This window comes from Perissodus microlepis, chromosome 19, assembly GCF_051167445.1.
Source record: "Perissodus microlepis isolate ML-2025 ecotype Zambia chromosome 19, ASM5116744v1, whole genome shotgun sequence".
NCBI lineage: Eukaryota > Metazoa > Chordata > Actinopteri > Cichliformes > Cichlidae > Perissodus > Perissodus microlepis.
The window spans coordinates 3,161,776-3,174,765 of NC_140479.1; the positions used below are offsets into that span (position 1 = coordinate 3,161,776).

Below are 12,990 nucleotides of genomic sequence, written 5' to 3' on the forward strand. Positions count from 1 at the left end.
TGAGACAGCATGTTTCTAATTCTAGAGATATTCTGCAAACACAAGAAATCATCCCAACATATTTGTTTAGTGGACACTTTGGAGGACATATCCAGGCAAACATACTGGCATCCTGTACTTAAGTAGACGTATAGACACTATTGTTTAAAAATACTCTGGTGAAAGCTAAAGTACTGATTCAACTTCTTTACTTAAGTAAAAGTGAAGACGGATGTGTTACTGATGCTTTTTCTCAGCAGCTGATCAGAGTTTCCTCTGGTTTTCTTCCCCCTCCTTTCTTTCTTTCCTGTCCCCTGGTCCTGTCGGGTTCTGATTGTAATACCTCAAAATGAAAAAATGAATAAATTCATACATTTACAATAATAATAATAAAATATGACAGTCAAGTGGACCAGTATAGCAAAAGCTGTATTAGTCTGCTTGGGAAAATAAATCTGTTCTGGTCTTTTTTCGGCCTTCAGACAATAATTCTGATTGTTACAGTGACAGGGGGAATAAAAGAGTAGCAGTAGTAATCCAAAAAATAAATACATTTAATAAAACAAAAAAGGAGAGCGATGTGATGCTGTCAGTCCTTTCAGCTGTCACCATCAGGCCACAGTTATCGTCTCCCCTGACAGACAGACAGAGAGATGCTTTCAAGCAACACAACACTGCAAGCTGCAACTTCACGCAGCTCTCCTATTTATTTATTTATTTATTTATTTATTTATTTATTTATTCAACAATTTCTACAACTGACGTATGTAAAACTGGCCCAATCCTATTTGATGTTACATTCAGGTGCGCTCGGAAATCTCTGTTCAAGCATTGGTAGGAGAAACCAGACTACAGAAATCATTTTCTGGAAACGAAAACAAGAAAATGATCCTAAAAACCAAAACTGATGTTTATATTTTTGTTTGTTTTGTATTTTGAACATATTTTGTTTATGCTGTAGTTTCAGAGTGGCTGTCATCAGAGCAGGTCATCTGCTGATTGTCAGGTGGTTCCACCTCCAGTCTGAATGCTAAAGCTTTTGGGGCATCACATTCAGTAACTGCCTGTTAGACAGAAAGCACCTACGCGTAGAATAAAAGTGCTTCATGGACGAGTCGTGTTAAAGCGCTTTGAGCGGCAGCGGGCTATAATAGAAATGCGCTACATTATAGCCGCTCCATTCACCATATTCACCTTTCTGTGAGCTGGCCCAGTTGGCTTACAGAGGGTCACTTTAAATGGTCTGTGTGCTGGGACAGTTGAACGCCAATGAAACACGTATTGGTTCAAATAATTGGGACAGTTTCGATGTTCATCTGTCCCACTGTCTGTGAACGTCGCACAGACTGACTGACTGACTGAAGCGCGTCTGCAGCTCTTCCATCAGTAACGGGACTAGGCCGACATGAACACGGAGGAGACCAACGTAGAGATGAAGGATGCTGAGCACAAGGACGAGGCGGGTCCCGCTCAGGTGGATGCTGATGCCACGGAGGCCGATGTGAGCGAGGCAGATCTGGACCAGGAGGAGCAGGAGAAGCAGCCGATGACGGGAGGAGACCAGACCGCCGACACACCCTCTGCCAGCGGGCAGGAGGCACCGACGACGGCGGAGAAGAATGGCTTGGTGAAGCTGAAGATCCCCGACGAGGAGGAGGAGGTGAAATTCACTGGGCTGAACAAGGAGGAGCTGATGAGAGTGGCGGGCACCCCGGGGTGAGGAGGACACACTGTGCACCCCCCTGCAGGGCGAGGCTCTGTCGTTCCTTTTATTTATTTATTTCTGCATGAGCTGACACCAGCATGTATCTCATGTATGCAGTAAACCTTTGACGCGTACAGTACTGCTGAGCCTGTTTCTGTGTTTGGATACGCAGGTAAACGTTGGTGGTTTGATAGAAGTGAAGAAGGCAAGTCTGAGATCGCCTACAGTTCAACACTGTTTGGCAATGATAACAGCTTTTATTATAATGTCGGTTTTTTACACCATGATTTTTAATCCAGATTCCAAAACACGTTTGAACCCCATCTCACATTCAAATAAAAACACAATACTTAAAAATAGCTGCACATCTCAAAAATGTACCATTCCCATCTCCAGAAACATCTGGGAACTAAGGAGGCCGACTGCTGGACTGCTTCTTTTTCATATTTTTAATCAGGTGGTGTATGAGATGTTTGAATTAGTCTGGTCTGCAGGCAGGCTTTTCTGCTGTAATAGATGCAGTATACAGTTGAGCAGTGTCTCTTGGAAATAAGCCTGAATAAGATGCCATCTTCAATGGAGTGTATGTTACTCTCCAAACCTAGTTTCATTTTGACTGCTTAGATTATTTTTGCTTTGCACACAGAAACTAAAACGATTAGCTCCCCTGATGCTAACAGTCAGCTGAATATCTTGCAGTCATTTGCACATGTCGCCTGAGCAATCACAGACCGTCGCCCACCCTTCCTTGGTTAATCTCTCAACTCCTCCATATTTGATGATCTTCTAGCATCGACCTTAGTCAGTTTCAGTGGGGTTCAACTCAGAGCTTTGTACATGCTACGGTTGGCATGATACTAAACCAGAAACAGAGTAAAAACTGTACCTCAGTGCAGCAGCCCCCTATGAGCAAGCACTTTGGTGACAGTGGGAAGGAAAAACTCCCTTTGAACAGGAAGAAACCTCCAGCAGAACCAGGCTCAGGGAGGGGCGGGGCCATCTGCTGCGACCGGTTGGGGTGAGAGAAGGAAGACAGGATAAAGACAAGCTGTGGAAGAAAGACAGGCTAATAACAGATATGATTCAATGCAGAGAGGTAGCTGCCAGCATCTGTAGGCCATCACTGCCATTAACCCTGTGACCGCAGCAATATGGTAGTGACCAAAGCGAACGCAGCCAGCTGGAGACTACACATTTTTCCTGAGGGTTAAAATCAGTCCCTGTCTTGTCTTACAGTTTTAATAAGAGGAGGGAGGGACACAGGTTCAAATCTACCAAGGACAGCAACAAAAGCAAAGATGTTTAATTGTTGCATTCTTAACCACAAAAACTGAAAGGAGTTAATTGTACTAAAAAGGACGCGAGATTTGTGGAAATAAATATCAGAGAAATGCTTCGTTTTTTCACCTTTCACAGTTCTTTAGTTCTTCTGTGTTAATTAGTATGCTCCGATGCTGTTGTACATGATGATACCTCTATACATTTTTATGCAATATAAAAATGTTGTATCACAATATCATTGCCATAGCAACACCATTATTATAATCCTGGTTTAAAATCTCAGTTCAGTGCACAACATTTTAGTTTTTCTGTAACAACAATGTGCAGGCTCTCAAACCGTGACAAGCAAAGTAAACTACAGAGATTTTTCTGTTTGACTCATGCTGTGTCACTCTATGCTCCTCTGTTTTCTGATTCATATAGTGTCAGGGATGACGGCAGTGAGACCAGCTGTCATATAATATTTGGAGACAGTGGCACTGACAAAAAGACAGGAGGCAGTACCGGAGTGTAAAGAACGTAAAGATTTCTGTCTTCGGTTGACAGCAGAGGGAAAGCTCAGGTTTGGAGATAAAGTTAAGAGAAATCAAGAAGAGGTGTAAGAATGTGAAAATATGAAACATTTAACACAGTAGTTATTACAGTACTTTACTTTAAATGTAGTATTCTTGACATTTGATCAAATCTTAGGAAGAAGTTAAAAGGGTTAAATGTTAAAAGTTAAATGTTCAGAAAAATAAGTACGAGGCATTTGTTGGGATAAACGGACTGGTTCTTATATAGCGCTTTTCTACTGTCTGAGCACTCAAAGCGCTTTATACAACTAATTCATTCACCCAATCACACCCGTTTACACAAGCACTTCTTCTAAGTTTAAGTGCTGAGTATCTAACATTCATACACATTCACACTCCGATGGATGCATCGGAGAGCAACATGGGGTTAGTATCTTGCCCAAGGATATTTGGCATGCAGACTGGAGCAGCCTGGGATCAAACCACCGACCTTCTGGTTAGTGGCTGATCTGCTCTGCCACCTGAGCTACAGCCACCCCCATCCCTGAGATGAAACAGTGCCCACAGCTGTCTGATAAGTTTACATGGCAACAATATCAACAGACGTGGGCTTTAGCAGATTTGTCTCACATATTTGAACACTTTGACCTTTACATGTTCTGGGTCTTTTGGCCAAGATGTGAAAATTGTCGAAGGTGTCACAAAGGAAACACAAACATTTCAGCATTCATAGCCATGGTGCGTTTCCAGATTCACTTCAGTCGTCCAGAGAATCACGTTTGGGTACCTGCAGGACGCAGAGCCTCGGCTCATTGATAATCCAGCCTTTTCCTGTTTCTCAGCTGGGTGAGGACCCGCTGGGCGCTGTTGGTGGTGTTCTGGCTCGGCTGGTTGGGGATGCTGGTGGGGGCCGTCCTCATCATCCTGCAGGCCCCTCGCTGCAAAGATCTGCCCAACACCAACTGGTGGAATGATGGCCCTCTGTACCAGATTGGAAACATCCAGGCTTTCACCGACACCCACAACCTGAAAGGTGAGTCCAAACATAGATAGAGATCATACATAAATATCATCTTTGCATCATTCTCCAATAAATGTGTAACATCCAACATGCTCTGTCTGTAACTCCCTGCTCAGTTATCTGACCGTTTGCTGTGTTTTCTAAACACAATCAGATGTAAAATCAGGCAAACACAAAGTCAGCAGCTGCTAAAGTATAAAAGAGTCACCACAAAGAAACATCACAACAGTAAACTATTGCTCCTCCTCATTGTGTGTGTTTCCACCTCAGGCCTGGAACAAAAGGTCAACAGTTTGGCTCAGCTGAAAGTCAAAGGGCTGGTGGTCGGGCCGATCCACGTAGCGCCTTCGGATGAAGCTGTGAACCTGAGCTTTGAGGAGATTTCCCCCGAGGCTGGAAACCTGGACCAGTTTAAGGGTTTCATCCAGGCTGCTCATAAAAAGGGTCAGGGAGAGAGCCTTCTACAGAAACAGCAGTCTCATGATGTTCTATGTTTTATGTCCCATATCAGTGGGAGTCCCATATCAATGCTCTGAAAAACTCAAAGAGATCAACTCAAGTATATGAAGAACAACACCAAAGTACACATGTACTTACTGTAGTACATTTGCTCCTCTCACCTGTGCAGGTATTTTTGTGGTTCTGGATTTGACTCCAAACTACCTGGGCTCATCCGGGCCCTGGTTCTCCAACAGCAGTGTGACAATTGTAGCAGAGAGACTGAAGGTGAGTGCTCACTGATGTCACACACATGCTGCTGACTGCTGTTCAGCTAAATGTGCCAGAAATCTCAGTCCGCGGCAGTAAAGTCATTATTGATTCCAATATTAACATTAAAAACATTTTTAGCTGAATCCAGTGCAAGATATTATTCATTAAAAGAAGTCATCAGGTGGGTAACAGAAATGACGAGTGTGTCTGTGTGCCTCAGTCTGCTCTGGTGTTCTGGCTGAACGAAGGCGTGGATGGCATCCAGCTGTCAGGGGTGGAGCACGTGGCCACAGTGGTGCCGTCTCTTTGGAACGACATCCGAGCCATCGTGCAGAACAGGACGGACAAGCATCCCAACAGCAGGTGAGGAAAACAGTGTGCCTGGATGTCACCGAGTACTATCAGAGATTTCATGAAGCAGAAGCAGGAGATGGCAGCAACACCAGGAAACCACCAGCTTTACCCACGTCTGTGTTTCTGTGTCTTGTCACTTAAATTACATTTGAAGTTTGTAAAAATGTTTACTATGCAAGTGTCCCTTTACTTTACGAAGCCGTTGGGTTGTTATTCCAACATAGCAGATACAACAGCCCAACACTTCATGTGGCAAACACCTGCACATGAAAGTTCCCCTTGGTCCAGAAAAGTACTCTTTTGTTTTGGTTAATACGCTCGATGATTTTCTCACACTCAAATATTGCAGAACATTTACATACAGTACAGTTTTTCTGTGGCTGACAGAGCCTGTGTATTCTGACCTGCTGTTACTGCCTGGGACTGTAACCTTGTCCCACCAGGGTGAACCTTGCTTTCTCCTTCACAGGGGTTTTCTGAATCACTCTTGCCCTGGGAGACCCTACTGAGGCCCTACTACATAGATCTGCTTTAGGACCAGATCATTTTTATTCTGTGTTTATTAGGTCTACCTGAGAAACTAAAAATCCTGCATTAACATCAGTTAATCTCTGGATTACGTAAACTGAACCTTCTGCGCATGTGATTTTCAGAGTCTTGATTGGCGTCACAGACCGCTCCTCTGCTGAAGATGTGTCCACCCTCCTCTCTTCCACGGGTGTTGACCTCCTGATCTCCCGGGTCCTTCATTCACGTGACACGGATGTCACGGAGCTCGCTCGCTCTATCCAGCACTTGTATTCGTCCCAGAGTGGGATGAATCTCGCCTGGAATCTGGGGGGGCGGCTCGAGGGTCACATGGCTTCACTGGTGGGCCCAGCTCTAGTTAAACTGCATCAGTTACTGCTGCTGACATTGCCCGGGACACCCATCTTCAGCTACGGAGATGAGATAGGTCTGATGGACGAGGTGAGGACATCTGTACAGTAAACTCTCAGGAACGTACTTCAGTATTTTAATAAGCTTATGTTCTTTACTTTAGCCTCATTGTAGTTACAGAGAAGCACAAAGCATGAATACATATGAATACATATTGTACTATTACTTGTATTTGTTGTGATATTAAGATTTTATTATTTCCACGAAAGGACACCAAGTTTCCCAAGATGCTTTGGGACTCCAATGAGGAGCTGAATGGGACTCTGCAGGTAAGATTAGATTAGATGAAACTTCATTAATCCCTCGGGTGGGAAAGTCAGTTTCCAGTAGCACAGCATCGACAGAAGTTGCATGTTACTGAGTTGAAATACTAAATAAAGGGGAATGAGAGTAAGGATATGAGCATAAATATACCATGCATACACATATATAAATACAGAATATATAATAGGGATAAAACAAACAAACTCTCAGTACCATACTGCAGAGGTGTGTTATTTGACTTGATTGTGTGGGTGGAGCGTGTTTTGAATAAAATTCCATAGTAATACACATGCTGGTAATACAGTCGACCCTGTGTGGTAGTGACAGTATCAGTATAACCTACTAAAGCTTGGTCCCTGTTTGAATGTGAATTCAGCCTGCATAAACAAACAGTTTATTAACATTTATCACTGGGGGGTAAGTTTGATTTAGTTACTGTATAATTAGCCATTCAGAGAGGAGGCCTTGACCCACGCTTCAGACAGAAGTAAAACTGGACAAACGATGCTCAGCTCTCTCGTCTGTGATCTCAGAAACCACTTTGCTGGTGTCTTTAGACTTTAGTGTCACGTCTTATTGAATCCAGGGAATTCTTTCCATCCATCCTAGAAGGGAAATTCTAGTTTCATGCTATCTTGTCATTGAGTCTTGGCATTGAGATGGCGCCAGTGTGTTCGGCAGGCCGTCTCCACTGCTCTCTGCTGCTTCTTACCTTTCTGCTAATGTGCTATTCAGGTGGCTCTGCATTGCTAACTTATGACCGGCTTACTCTTCTAAGTCTCCGGCCACCCTATACTTACGGGTCATACTTCCATGGATCGGACCCGTGGTGGAATTTAGGAGATACTCTCAGCCGTGGCTAAATGACTCTTTACGCGCTTTGCTGCCAAGCTGAGAGACGGTGAAAAAAAGATAGGCTCCAGGTGTCTTTTGATATCCTTCGCAGGACCCGCCTGGAATTTCAGAAATCTGCTAAGTTGGCTAAAGCGGCTTTTCTGTCGGGTGTCATTGCGGATAATAGTCACAACCCACGTATTTTATTTAAGACTTTTAACTCATTGTCCAATCCTTGTCCTGAAACGCCTAGATTGGCTTCCTTAGCCCTTTGTGGAAATTTTTTTAACTCATTTTACAGGCAGAATCTTATCTCTAAGAGTCTCACACCCCCCTGTGATGAGTCAGGCCCCAGCATTACGATGCTCTACTAACCTCAATCAGTTTGATCCAGTTTCACTCCCTACTCTTAAGGGTATAATTGATCACCTAAAAAACTCAAACGCTGCTCATGACATCCTTCCATCTCGCATTATTAAAGATGGGTTTAACATTATCGGGCCCTGTATTTTATCATTAATTAACCTGTCACTGTTATAAACACGCTGTAGTGCAACCTATACTCAAAAAGAGCTCCCTTGATCAGAATGACCTCGCTAACTTTAGACCCATTTCCAAACTCCCGTTTCTGTCTAAAATCCTAGAGAAGATTGTTCATTCCCAACTTCAAACTTATTTGGATGCAAATAATATCGGGGAAAATTTTCAGTCGGGGTTTAAGCCACGCCATAGCACGGAAACTGCATTACTGGGAGTCTTTAATGATCTTCTCTCAATTGCTGACTCAGGGCGCCTTTGGTGTTAATTTTGCTTGATTTGTCCTCTGCTTTTGATTTGATGGACCATAATGTCCTTTTAATGAGGCTTAAGGTGGGCATCACGGGCAGTGCCCTTAGCTGGTTTAAATCCTATCTCTCAGAAAGGTCCTTTTCTGTCACCATGGGTACCTACTCCTCCTCCATTGCTCCTGTTACCTCTAGTGTCCCCCAGGGGTCTGTGCTGGGTCCCATGCTGTTCTCTTTATACTTGTTACCCTTGGGCCGAATCTTTGATAAATACAATATTTCTTTTCACTTTTATGCGGATGACATTCAAATCTATTTTGAACTAGCTGAGGATGTCACGTCGTCGTTGCAACACTTCTCCGATTGTATGAATGAAGTTAAAGTCTGGCTACTGAGCAATTCCCTCATTCTAAATGATAAGAAGACTGAAATTGTAATCTTTGATACTCCCTCCTCTCGGGCTGAACTAATTGGTATTTTTGGGCCCTTTGCTGACTCCCTTTCTGACACTGTGAGGAACCTGGGTGTTGTCTTGGACAGTTCCTTCAAGTTGGACAAACATGTGTCCTCTGTAGTTAAATCGAGTTTCAATCAACTATGTCTAATCTCTAAGGCCAAGCCCTACTTACCACGTAAGGACCTGGAGAAACTTATCCATGCCTTTGTTACATCAAGATTAGATTACTGTAATTCCCTTTACACTGGTCTCCATTCTGCCCTTGTTCACAAACTGCAGCTCGTTCCAAATGGGGCTGCGCGTCTCTTAACTGGAACTGGCAGGTTTGAGTCTATTACTCGATTAAAAACGTATTTGTTTAGCCTTGCTTTCCCCGCCTCCTAGAGCCCGCATTTCTGGTGTACTGTAAGTTATCTTTTTCGCTTTATTAATATTTATAATGTTTTAACCTTCAGCCTTTCGGGTTGTGCCTACTATGCCTGGTGTATTATTGGTTAGTTATGTCACCCGCCTGTTAGTATATTTTATTTGTATTTTGTGTTTTGTATTTGTATTTATTATTGCTCTAACTCGTTCTGTGAAGCACTTTGGCATACCTGTGGTTTTTTAAATGTGCTATATAAATAAAATTGTATTGTATTGTATCTGTGTGCATGTGTGCATCAGATGATAACTTAGCACTCCATCATGTAGGCTAAATATCATAACCTGTGACTCAAACAACCCAACAACATGGCATCCAAATGACTGTGGCTTCACAAGTCATAGCCAAAACCAATGGCAGATGGTAGTCATGGTGACCACATCCATCTTTTGAGCAGATGTGATTATGAACACCTTCTCTGCTCTTCTGCAGGTTTGCTGTTATTGGCTGTAGTTGTTCGAGCAGGAGTATTGTAACCTAGCAGCCTACCGATAACAGTTAATATCACATAGTGATTGTGTGCTCTCTCTGTGCAGGAGGAGCGGGCTGAGCGCCTGACCTGTCGCAGGTTTTTCAGCACTGTGAGTGAGCTGCGGGGTAAAGAGCGTTCCCTGCTGTTTGGAGACTTCATCCTCCTTTTTAACTCCTCCTCCTCCCTGGCTTACCTGCGGGTGTGGGATCAGAACGAGCGTTACCTCGCCGCCTTCAACTGGGCTGCAGAGGAGTCAGCGGTGCTGCAGCTGAGCCACACAGTGCTGCCCCCGAAGGCTGTGGTTGTTCTCAGCACCAACAGCAGCACAATGCCTGCCGACAGCAGCGTGGATCTTACAAACCTGCGGCTTGGCCCCGGGGAAGCTGCGCTACTTAAGTTTCCCTACACAGGATAGAAAAGATACTAGCAGAGATTAGATGTTGATGAAAGTCTGATTCAGAAAGATTGACATCATGGTGAGGTGAGGGGAAATATTGTTGTCTAATTACATACAACACATCATTTCAGATTCAGTGACTTAGTGATAACGACTAATGATATTATTTCATGTGAAAATAATATAAATGCTCTCAGAAGCTGAACAAAAAGGCTTTGTAAAATGTCCTGGTAGTTGCCTGTTTTTAACTTGTCTTGCTAACAAATACGCTAATATTGAAGCATGCTTATATATTTGACACTTCCCAGAATCTGATGTCTTACATTCATCCAGAATAAACATGCAGAAATATACTTCAGTGATCTGTGCTCATCATCTATGATACTGCAAACGGATTCAGAACTGTGTTACTTAACCAGCAACAGTTAGAATAAATGTGGCCAATTATGGGCAAAGATGTGGTATTGTGTTCAGTTTAGTGACCTCCCTAAATCATGTCTCAACAAGGTCAAGTTTACTGGTTAGTAGCAAATGCTTCAAAGTGCTCTGATGTATGATGTCATTTCTTCTTCTTGGATGTATTGGGTTATGTCTTATATGACACGTCACTTTTCCTTTCTGTATTGTGAATTCTAAGAAAACATGAAAAATAAAAATGAAAAAAAAGCACAGCATCCATGAGAGTCTGTCAGTTTTTGTAGTTTTAAGTTCCTCGTCTCCAGTTAAACCATTAAAGTCACATGCAGGCTTATATAGAGTGATGCTCGGTCTATTTAAAGGTCTTAAGCTTCGTCTGGCGCGATGTCCAGGGGATCCATGGTGTAAGTGACCTAGAGCAACAGAAGGTTTAAGCATGCACGCTTACAAACATACATGATAGTATTCATTCTAGGCCAAAGGCCTGGGACACATTTAGCTTCTAATTGCATTTGAGTTTGCCTAGTAACAGGTGACAGAAGAAGAGTGAAGAAAAGTGTCAATCCTCAGGGACCCTCTGGAGGGTGAAACAGATTGGCATATATGGAAGAATGTGATAGAAGGAGGAACTTCTCTGTCTGTTTTTAGCTTTCTAAATGAATATTTACTGTAACTGACATATATCACAATTATTGTAAACGCATGAAGGGGTGTGGTTTGTTTCATTGCTCAACATTTTCGAGTCTAAACTGCTCATTCTGAAAACTCGATCTGTATTACACAGACCTTTTCATTAACGGTTTTCATGGAAACAATATGGAGACTCCACATACCAGAAACAAGTAAAATAATAAGAAAAAAATAAATGTCAAGACTCAGTATGGGTTAAATGCCAAGGTGTTTAAAGTGTTGACTCCAATTTTAAAAATGTTTACAGAGTCCTTTCAAAAGGGCACCATACCACAGTCCCTGAGAGGAGCATTAGTCACTCTGCTCCTGAACCACACAATAAATGTGAAAACGGGAGACCCATTAGTCTGCTTAATGCGGATTTGAAAATACTTTGTAAAATCTTAGCCAAGAGAAACAAAGAAATACTACCTAAGATAATTGAGAGGGGTCAGAATGGATTCATTCAGGACAGACAAAGATTCCACAATATCAGAAGGCTGGCTTGGTGAGGTCCTAGTTTGAAGATGCAGACTGTTGGTGAGGTCCTAGTTTGAAGGAGGAGACTTTTGGTGAGGGCCTAGTTTGAAGATGCAGACTGTTGGTGAGGGCCTAGTTTGAAGGAGGAGACTGTTGGTGAGGTCCTAGTTTGAAGATGCAGGCTGTTTGTGAGGTCCTAGTTTGAAGGAGGAGACTGTTGGTGAGGTCCTAGTTTGAAGATGCAGGCTGTTTGTGAGGGCCTAGTTTGAAGGAGGAGACTGTTGGTGAGGGCCTAGATTGAAGATGCAGGCTGTTGGTGAGGGCCTAGTTTGAAGATGCAGGCTGTTGGTGAGGTCCTAGTTTGAAGATGCAGGCTGTTGGTGAGGGCCTAGTTTGAAGGAGGAGATTGTTGGTGAGGGCCTAGTTTGAAGATGCAGGCTGTTGGTGAGGGCCTAGTTTGAAGATGCAGGCTGTTGGTGAGGGCCTAGTTTGAAGATGCAGGCTGTTGGTGAGGTCCTAGTTTGAAGATGAAGACTGTTGGTGAGAGCCTAGTTTGAAGATGCAGGCTGTTTGTGAGGTCCTAGTTTGAAGGAGGAGACTGTTGGTGAGGGCCTAGTTTGAAGATGCAGGCTGTTGGTGAGGGCCTAGTTTGAAGATGCAGGCTGTTGGTGAGGTCCTAGTTTGAAGATGCAGGCTGTTGGTGAGGTCCTAGTTTGAAGATGAAGACTGTTGGTGAGAGCCTAGTTTGAAGATGCAGGCTGTTTGTGAGGTCCTAGTTTGAAGGAGGAGACTGTTGGTGAGGTCCTAGTTTGAAGATGCAGGCTGTTTGTGAGGTCCTAGTTTGAAGATGCAGGCTGGTGGTGAGGTCCTAGTTTGAAGGAGGACACTGTTGGTGAGGTCGTAGTTTGAAGGAGGAGACTGTTGGTGAGGTCCTAGTTTGAAGATGCAGGCTTTTGGTGAGGTCCTAGTTTGAAGGAGGAGACTGTTGGTGAGGGCCTAGTTTGAAGATGCAGGCTGTTGGTGAGGTCGTAGTTTGAAGGAGGAGACTGTTGGTGAGGTCCTAGTTTGAAGATTCAGGCTTTTGGTGAGGTCCTAGTTTGAAGGAGGAGACTGTTGGTGAGGGCCTAGTTTGAAGATGCAGGCTGTTGGTGAGGTCCTAGTTTGAAGATGCAGACTGTTGGTGAGGGCCTAGTTTGAAGTAGGAGACTGTTGGTGAGGGCCTAGTTTGAAGATGCAGGCTGTTGGTGAGGGCCTAGTTTGAAGATGCAGGCTGTTGGTGAGGGCCT

At 43.6% G+C, this 12,990-nt stretch overlaps 1 protein-coding gene across 1 annotated transcript; it reads left to right on the top strand.

Moving 5' to 3' along the window:
- The first annotated feature begins 1,284 nt into the window (after positions 1 to 1,284).
- Positions 1,285 to 10,812, top strand: slc3a2b (solute carrier family 3 member 2b). The gene is made up of 8 exons (XM_084915052.1): positions 1,285 to 1,695; positions 4,323 to 4,513; positions 4,772 to 4,945; positions 5,130 to 5,227; positions 5,433 to 5,575; positions 6,220 to 6,535; positions 6,715 to 6,774; positions 9,806 to 10,812. Exons 1-8 carry the CDS (start codon positions 1,385 to 1,387, stop codon positions 10,154 to 10,156), a joined length of 1,644 nt encoding a protein of 547 aa, XP_084771178.1. The 5' UTR covers positions 1,285 to 1,384; the 3' UTR covers positions 10,157 to 10,812.
- Positions 10,813 to 12,990: the final 2,178 nt, after the last annotated feature.

Excerpts from the sequence above, each read along its gene's own strand:
- slc3a2b (XM_084915052.1), top strand. The coding sequence starts at position 1,385 with ATGAACACGGAGGAGACCAACGTAGAGATGAAGGATGCTGAGCACAAG. Across the intron at positions 1,696-4,322 it reads AGAGTGGCGGGCACCCCGGG|CTGGGTGAGGACCCGCTGGG; the intron begins GTGAGGAGGACA and ends CCTGTTTCTCAG. Across the intron at positions 6,536-6,714 it reads AGATAGGTCTGATGGACGAG|GACACCAAGTTTCCCAAGAT; the intron begins GTGAGGACATCT and ends TTTCCACGAAAG.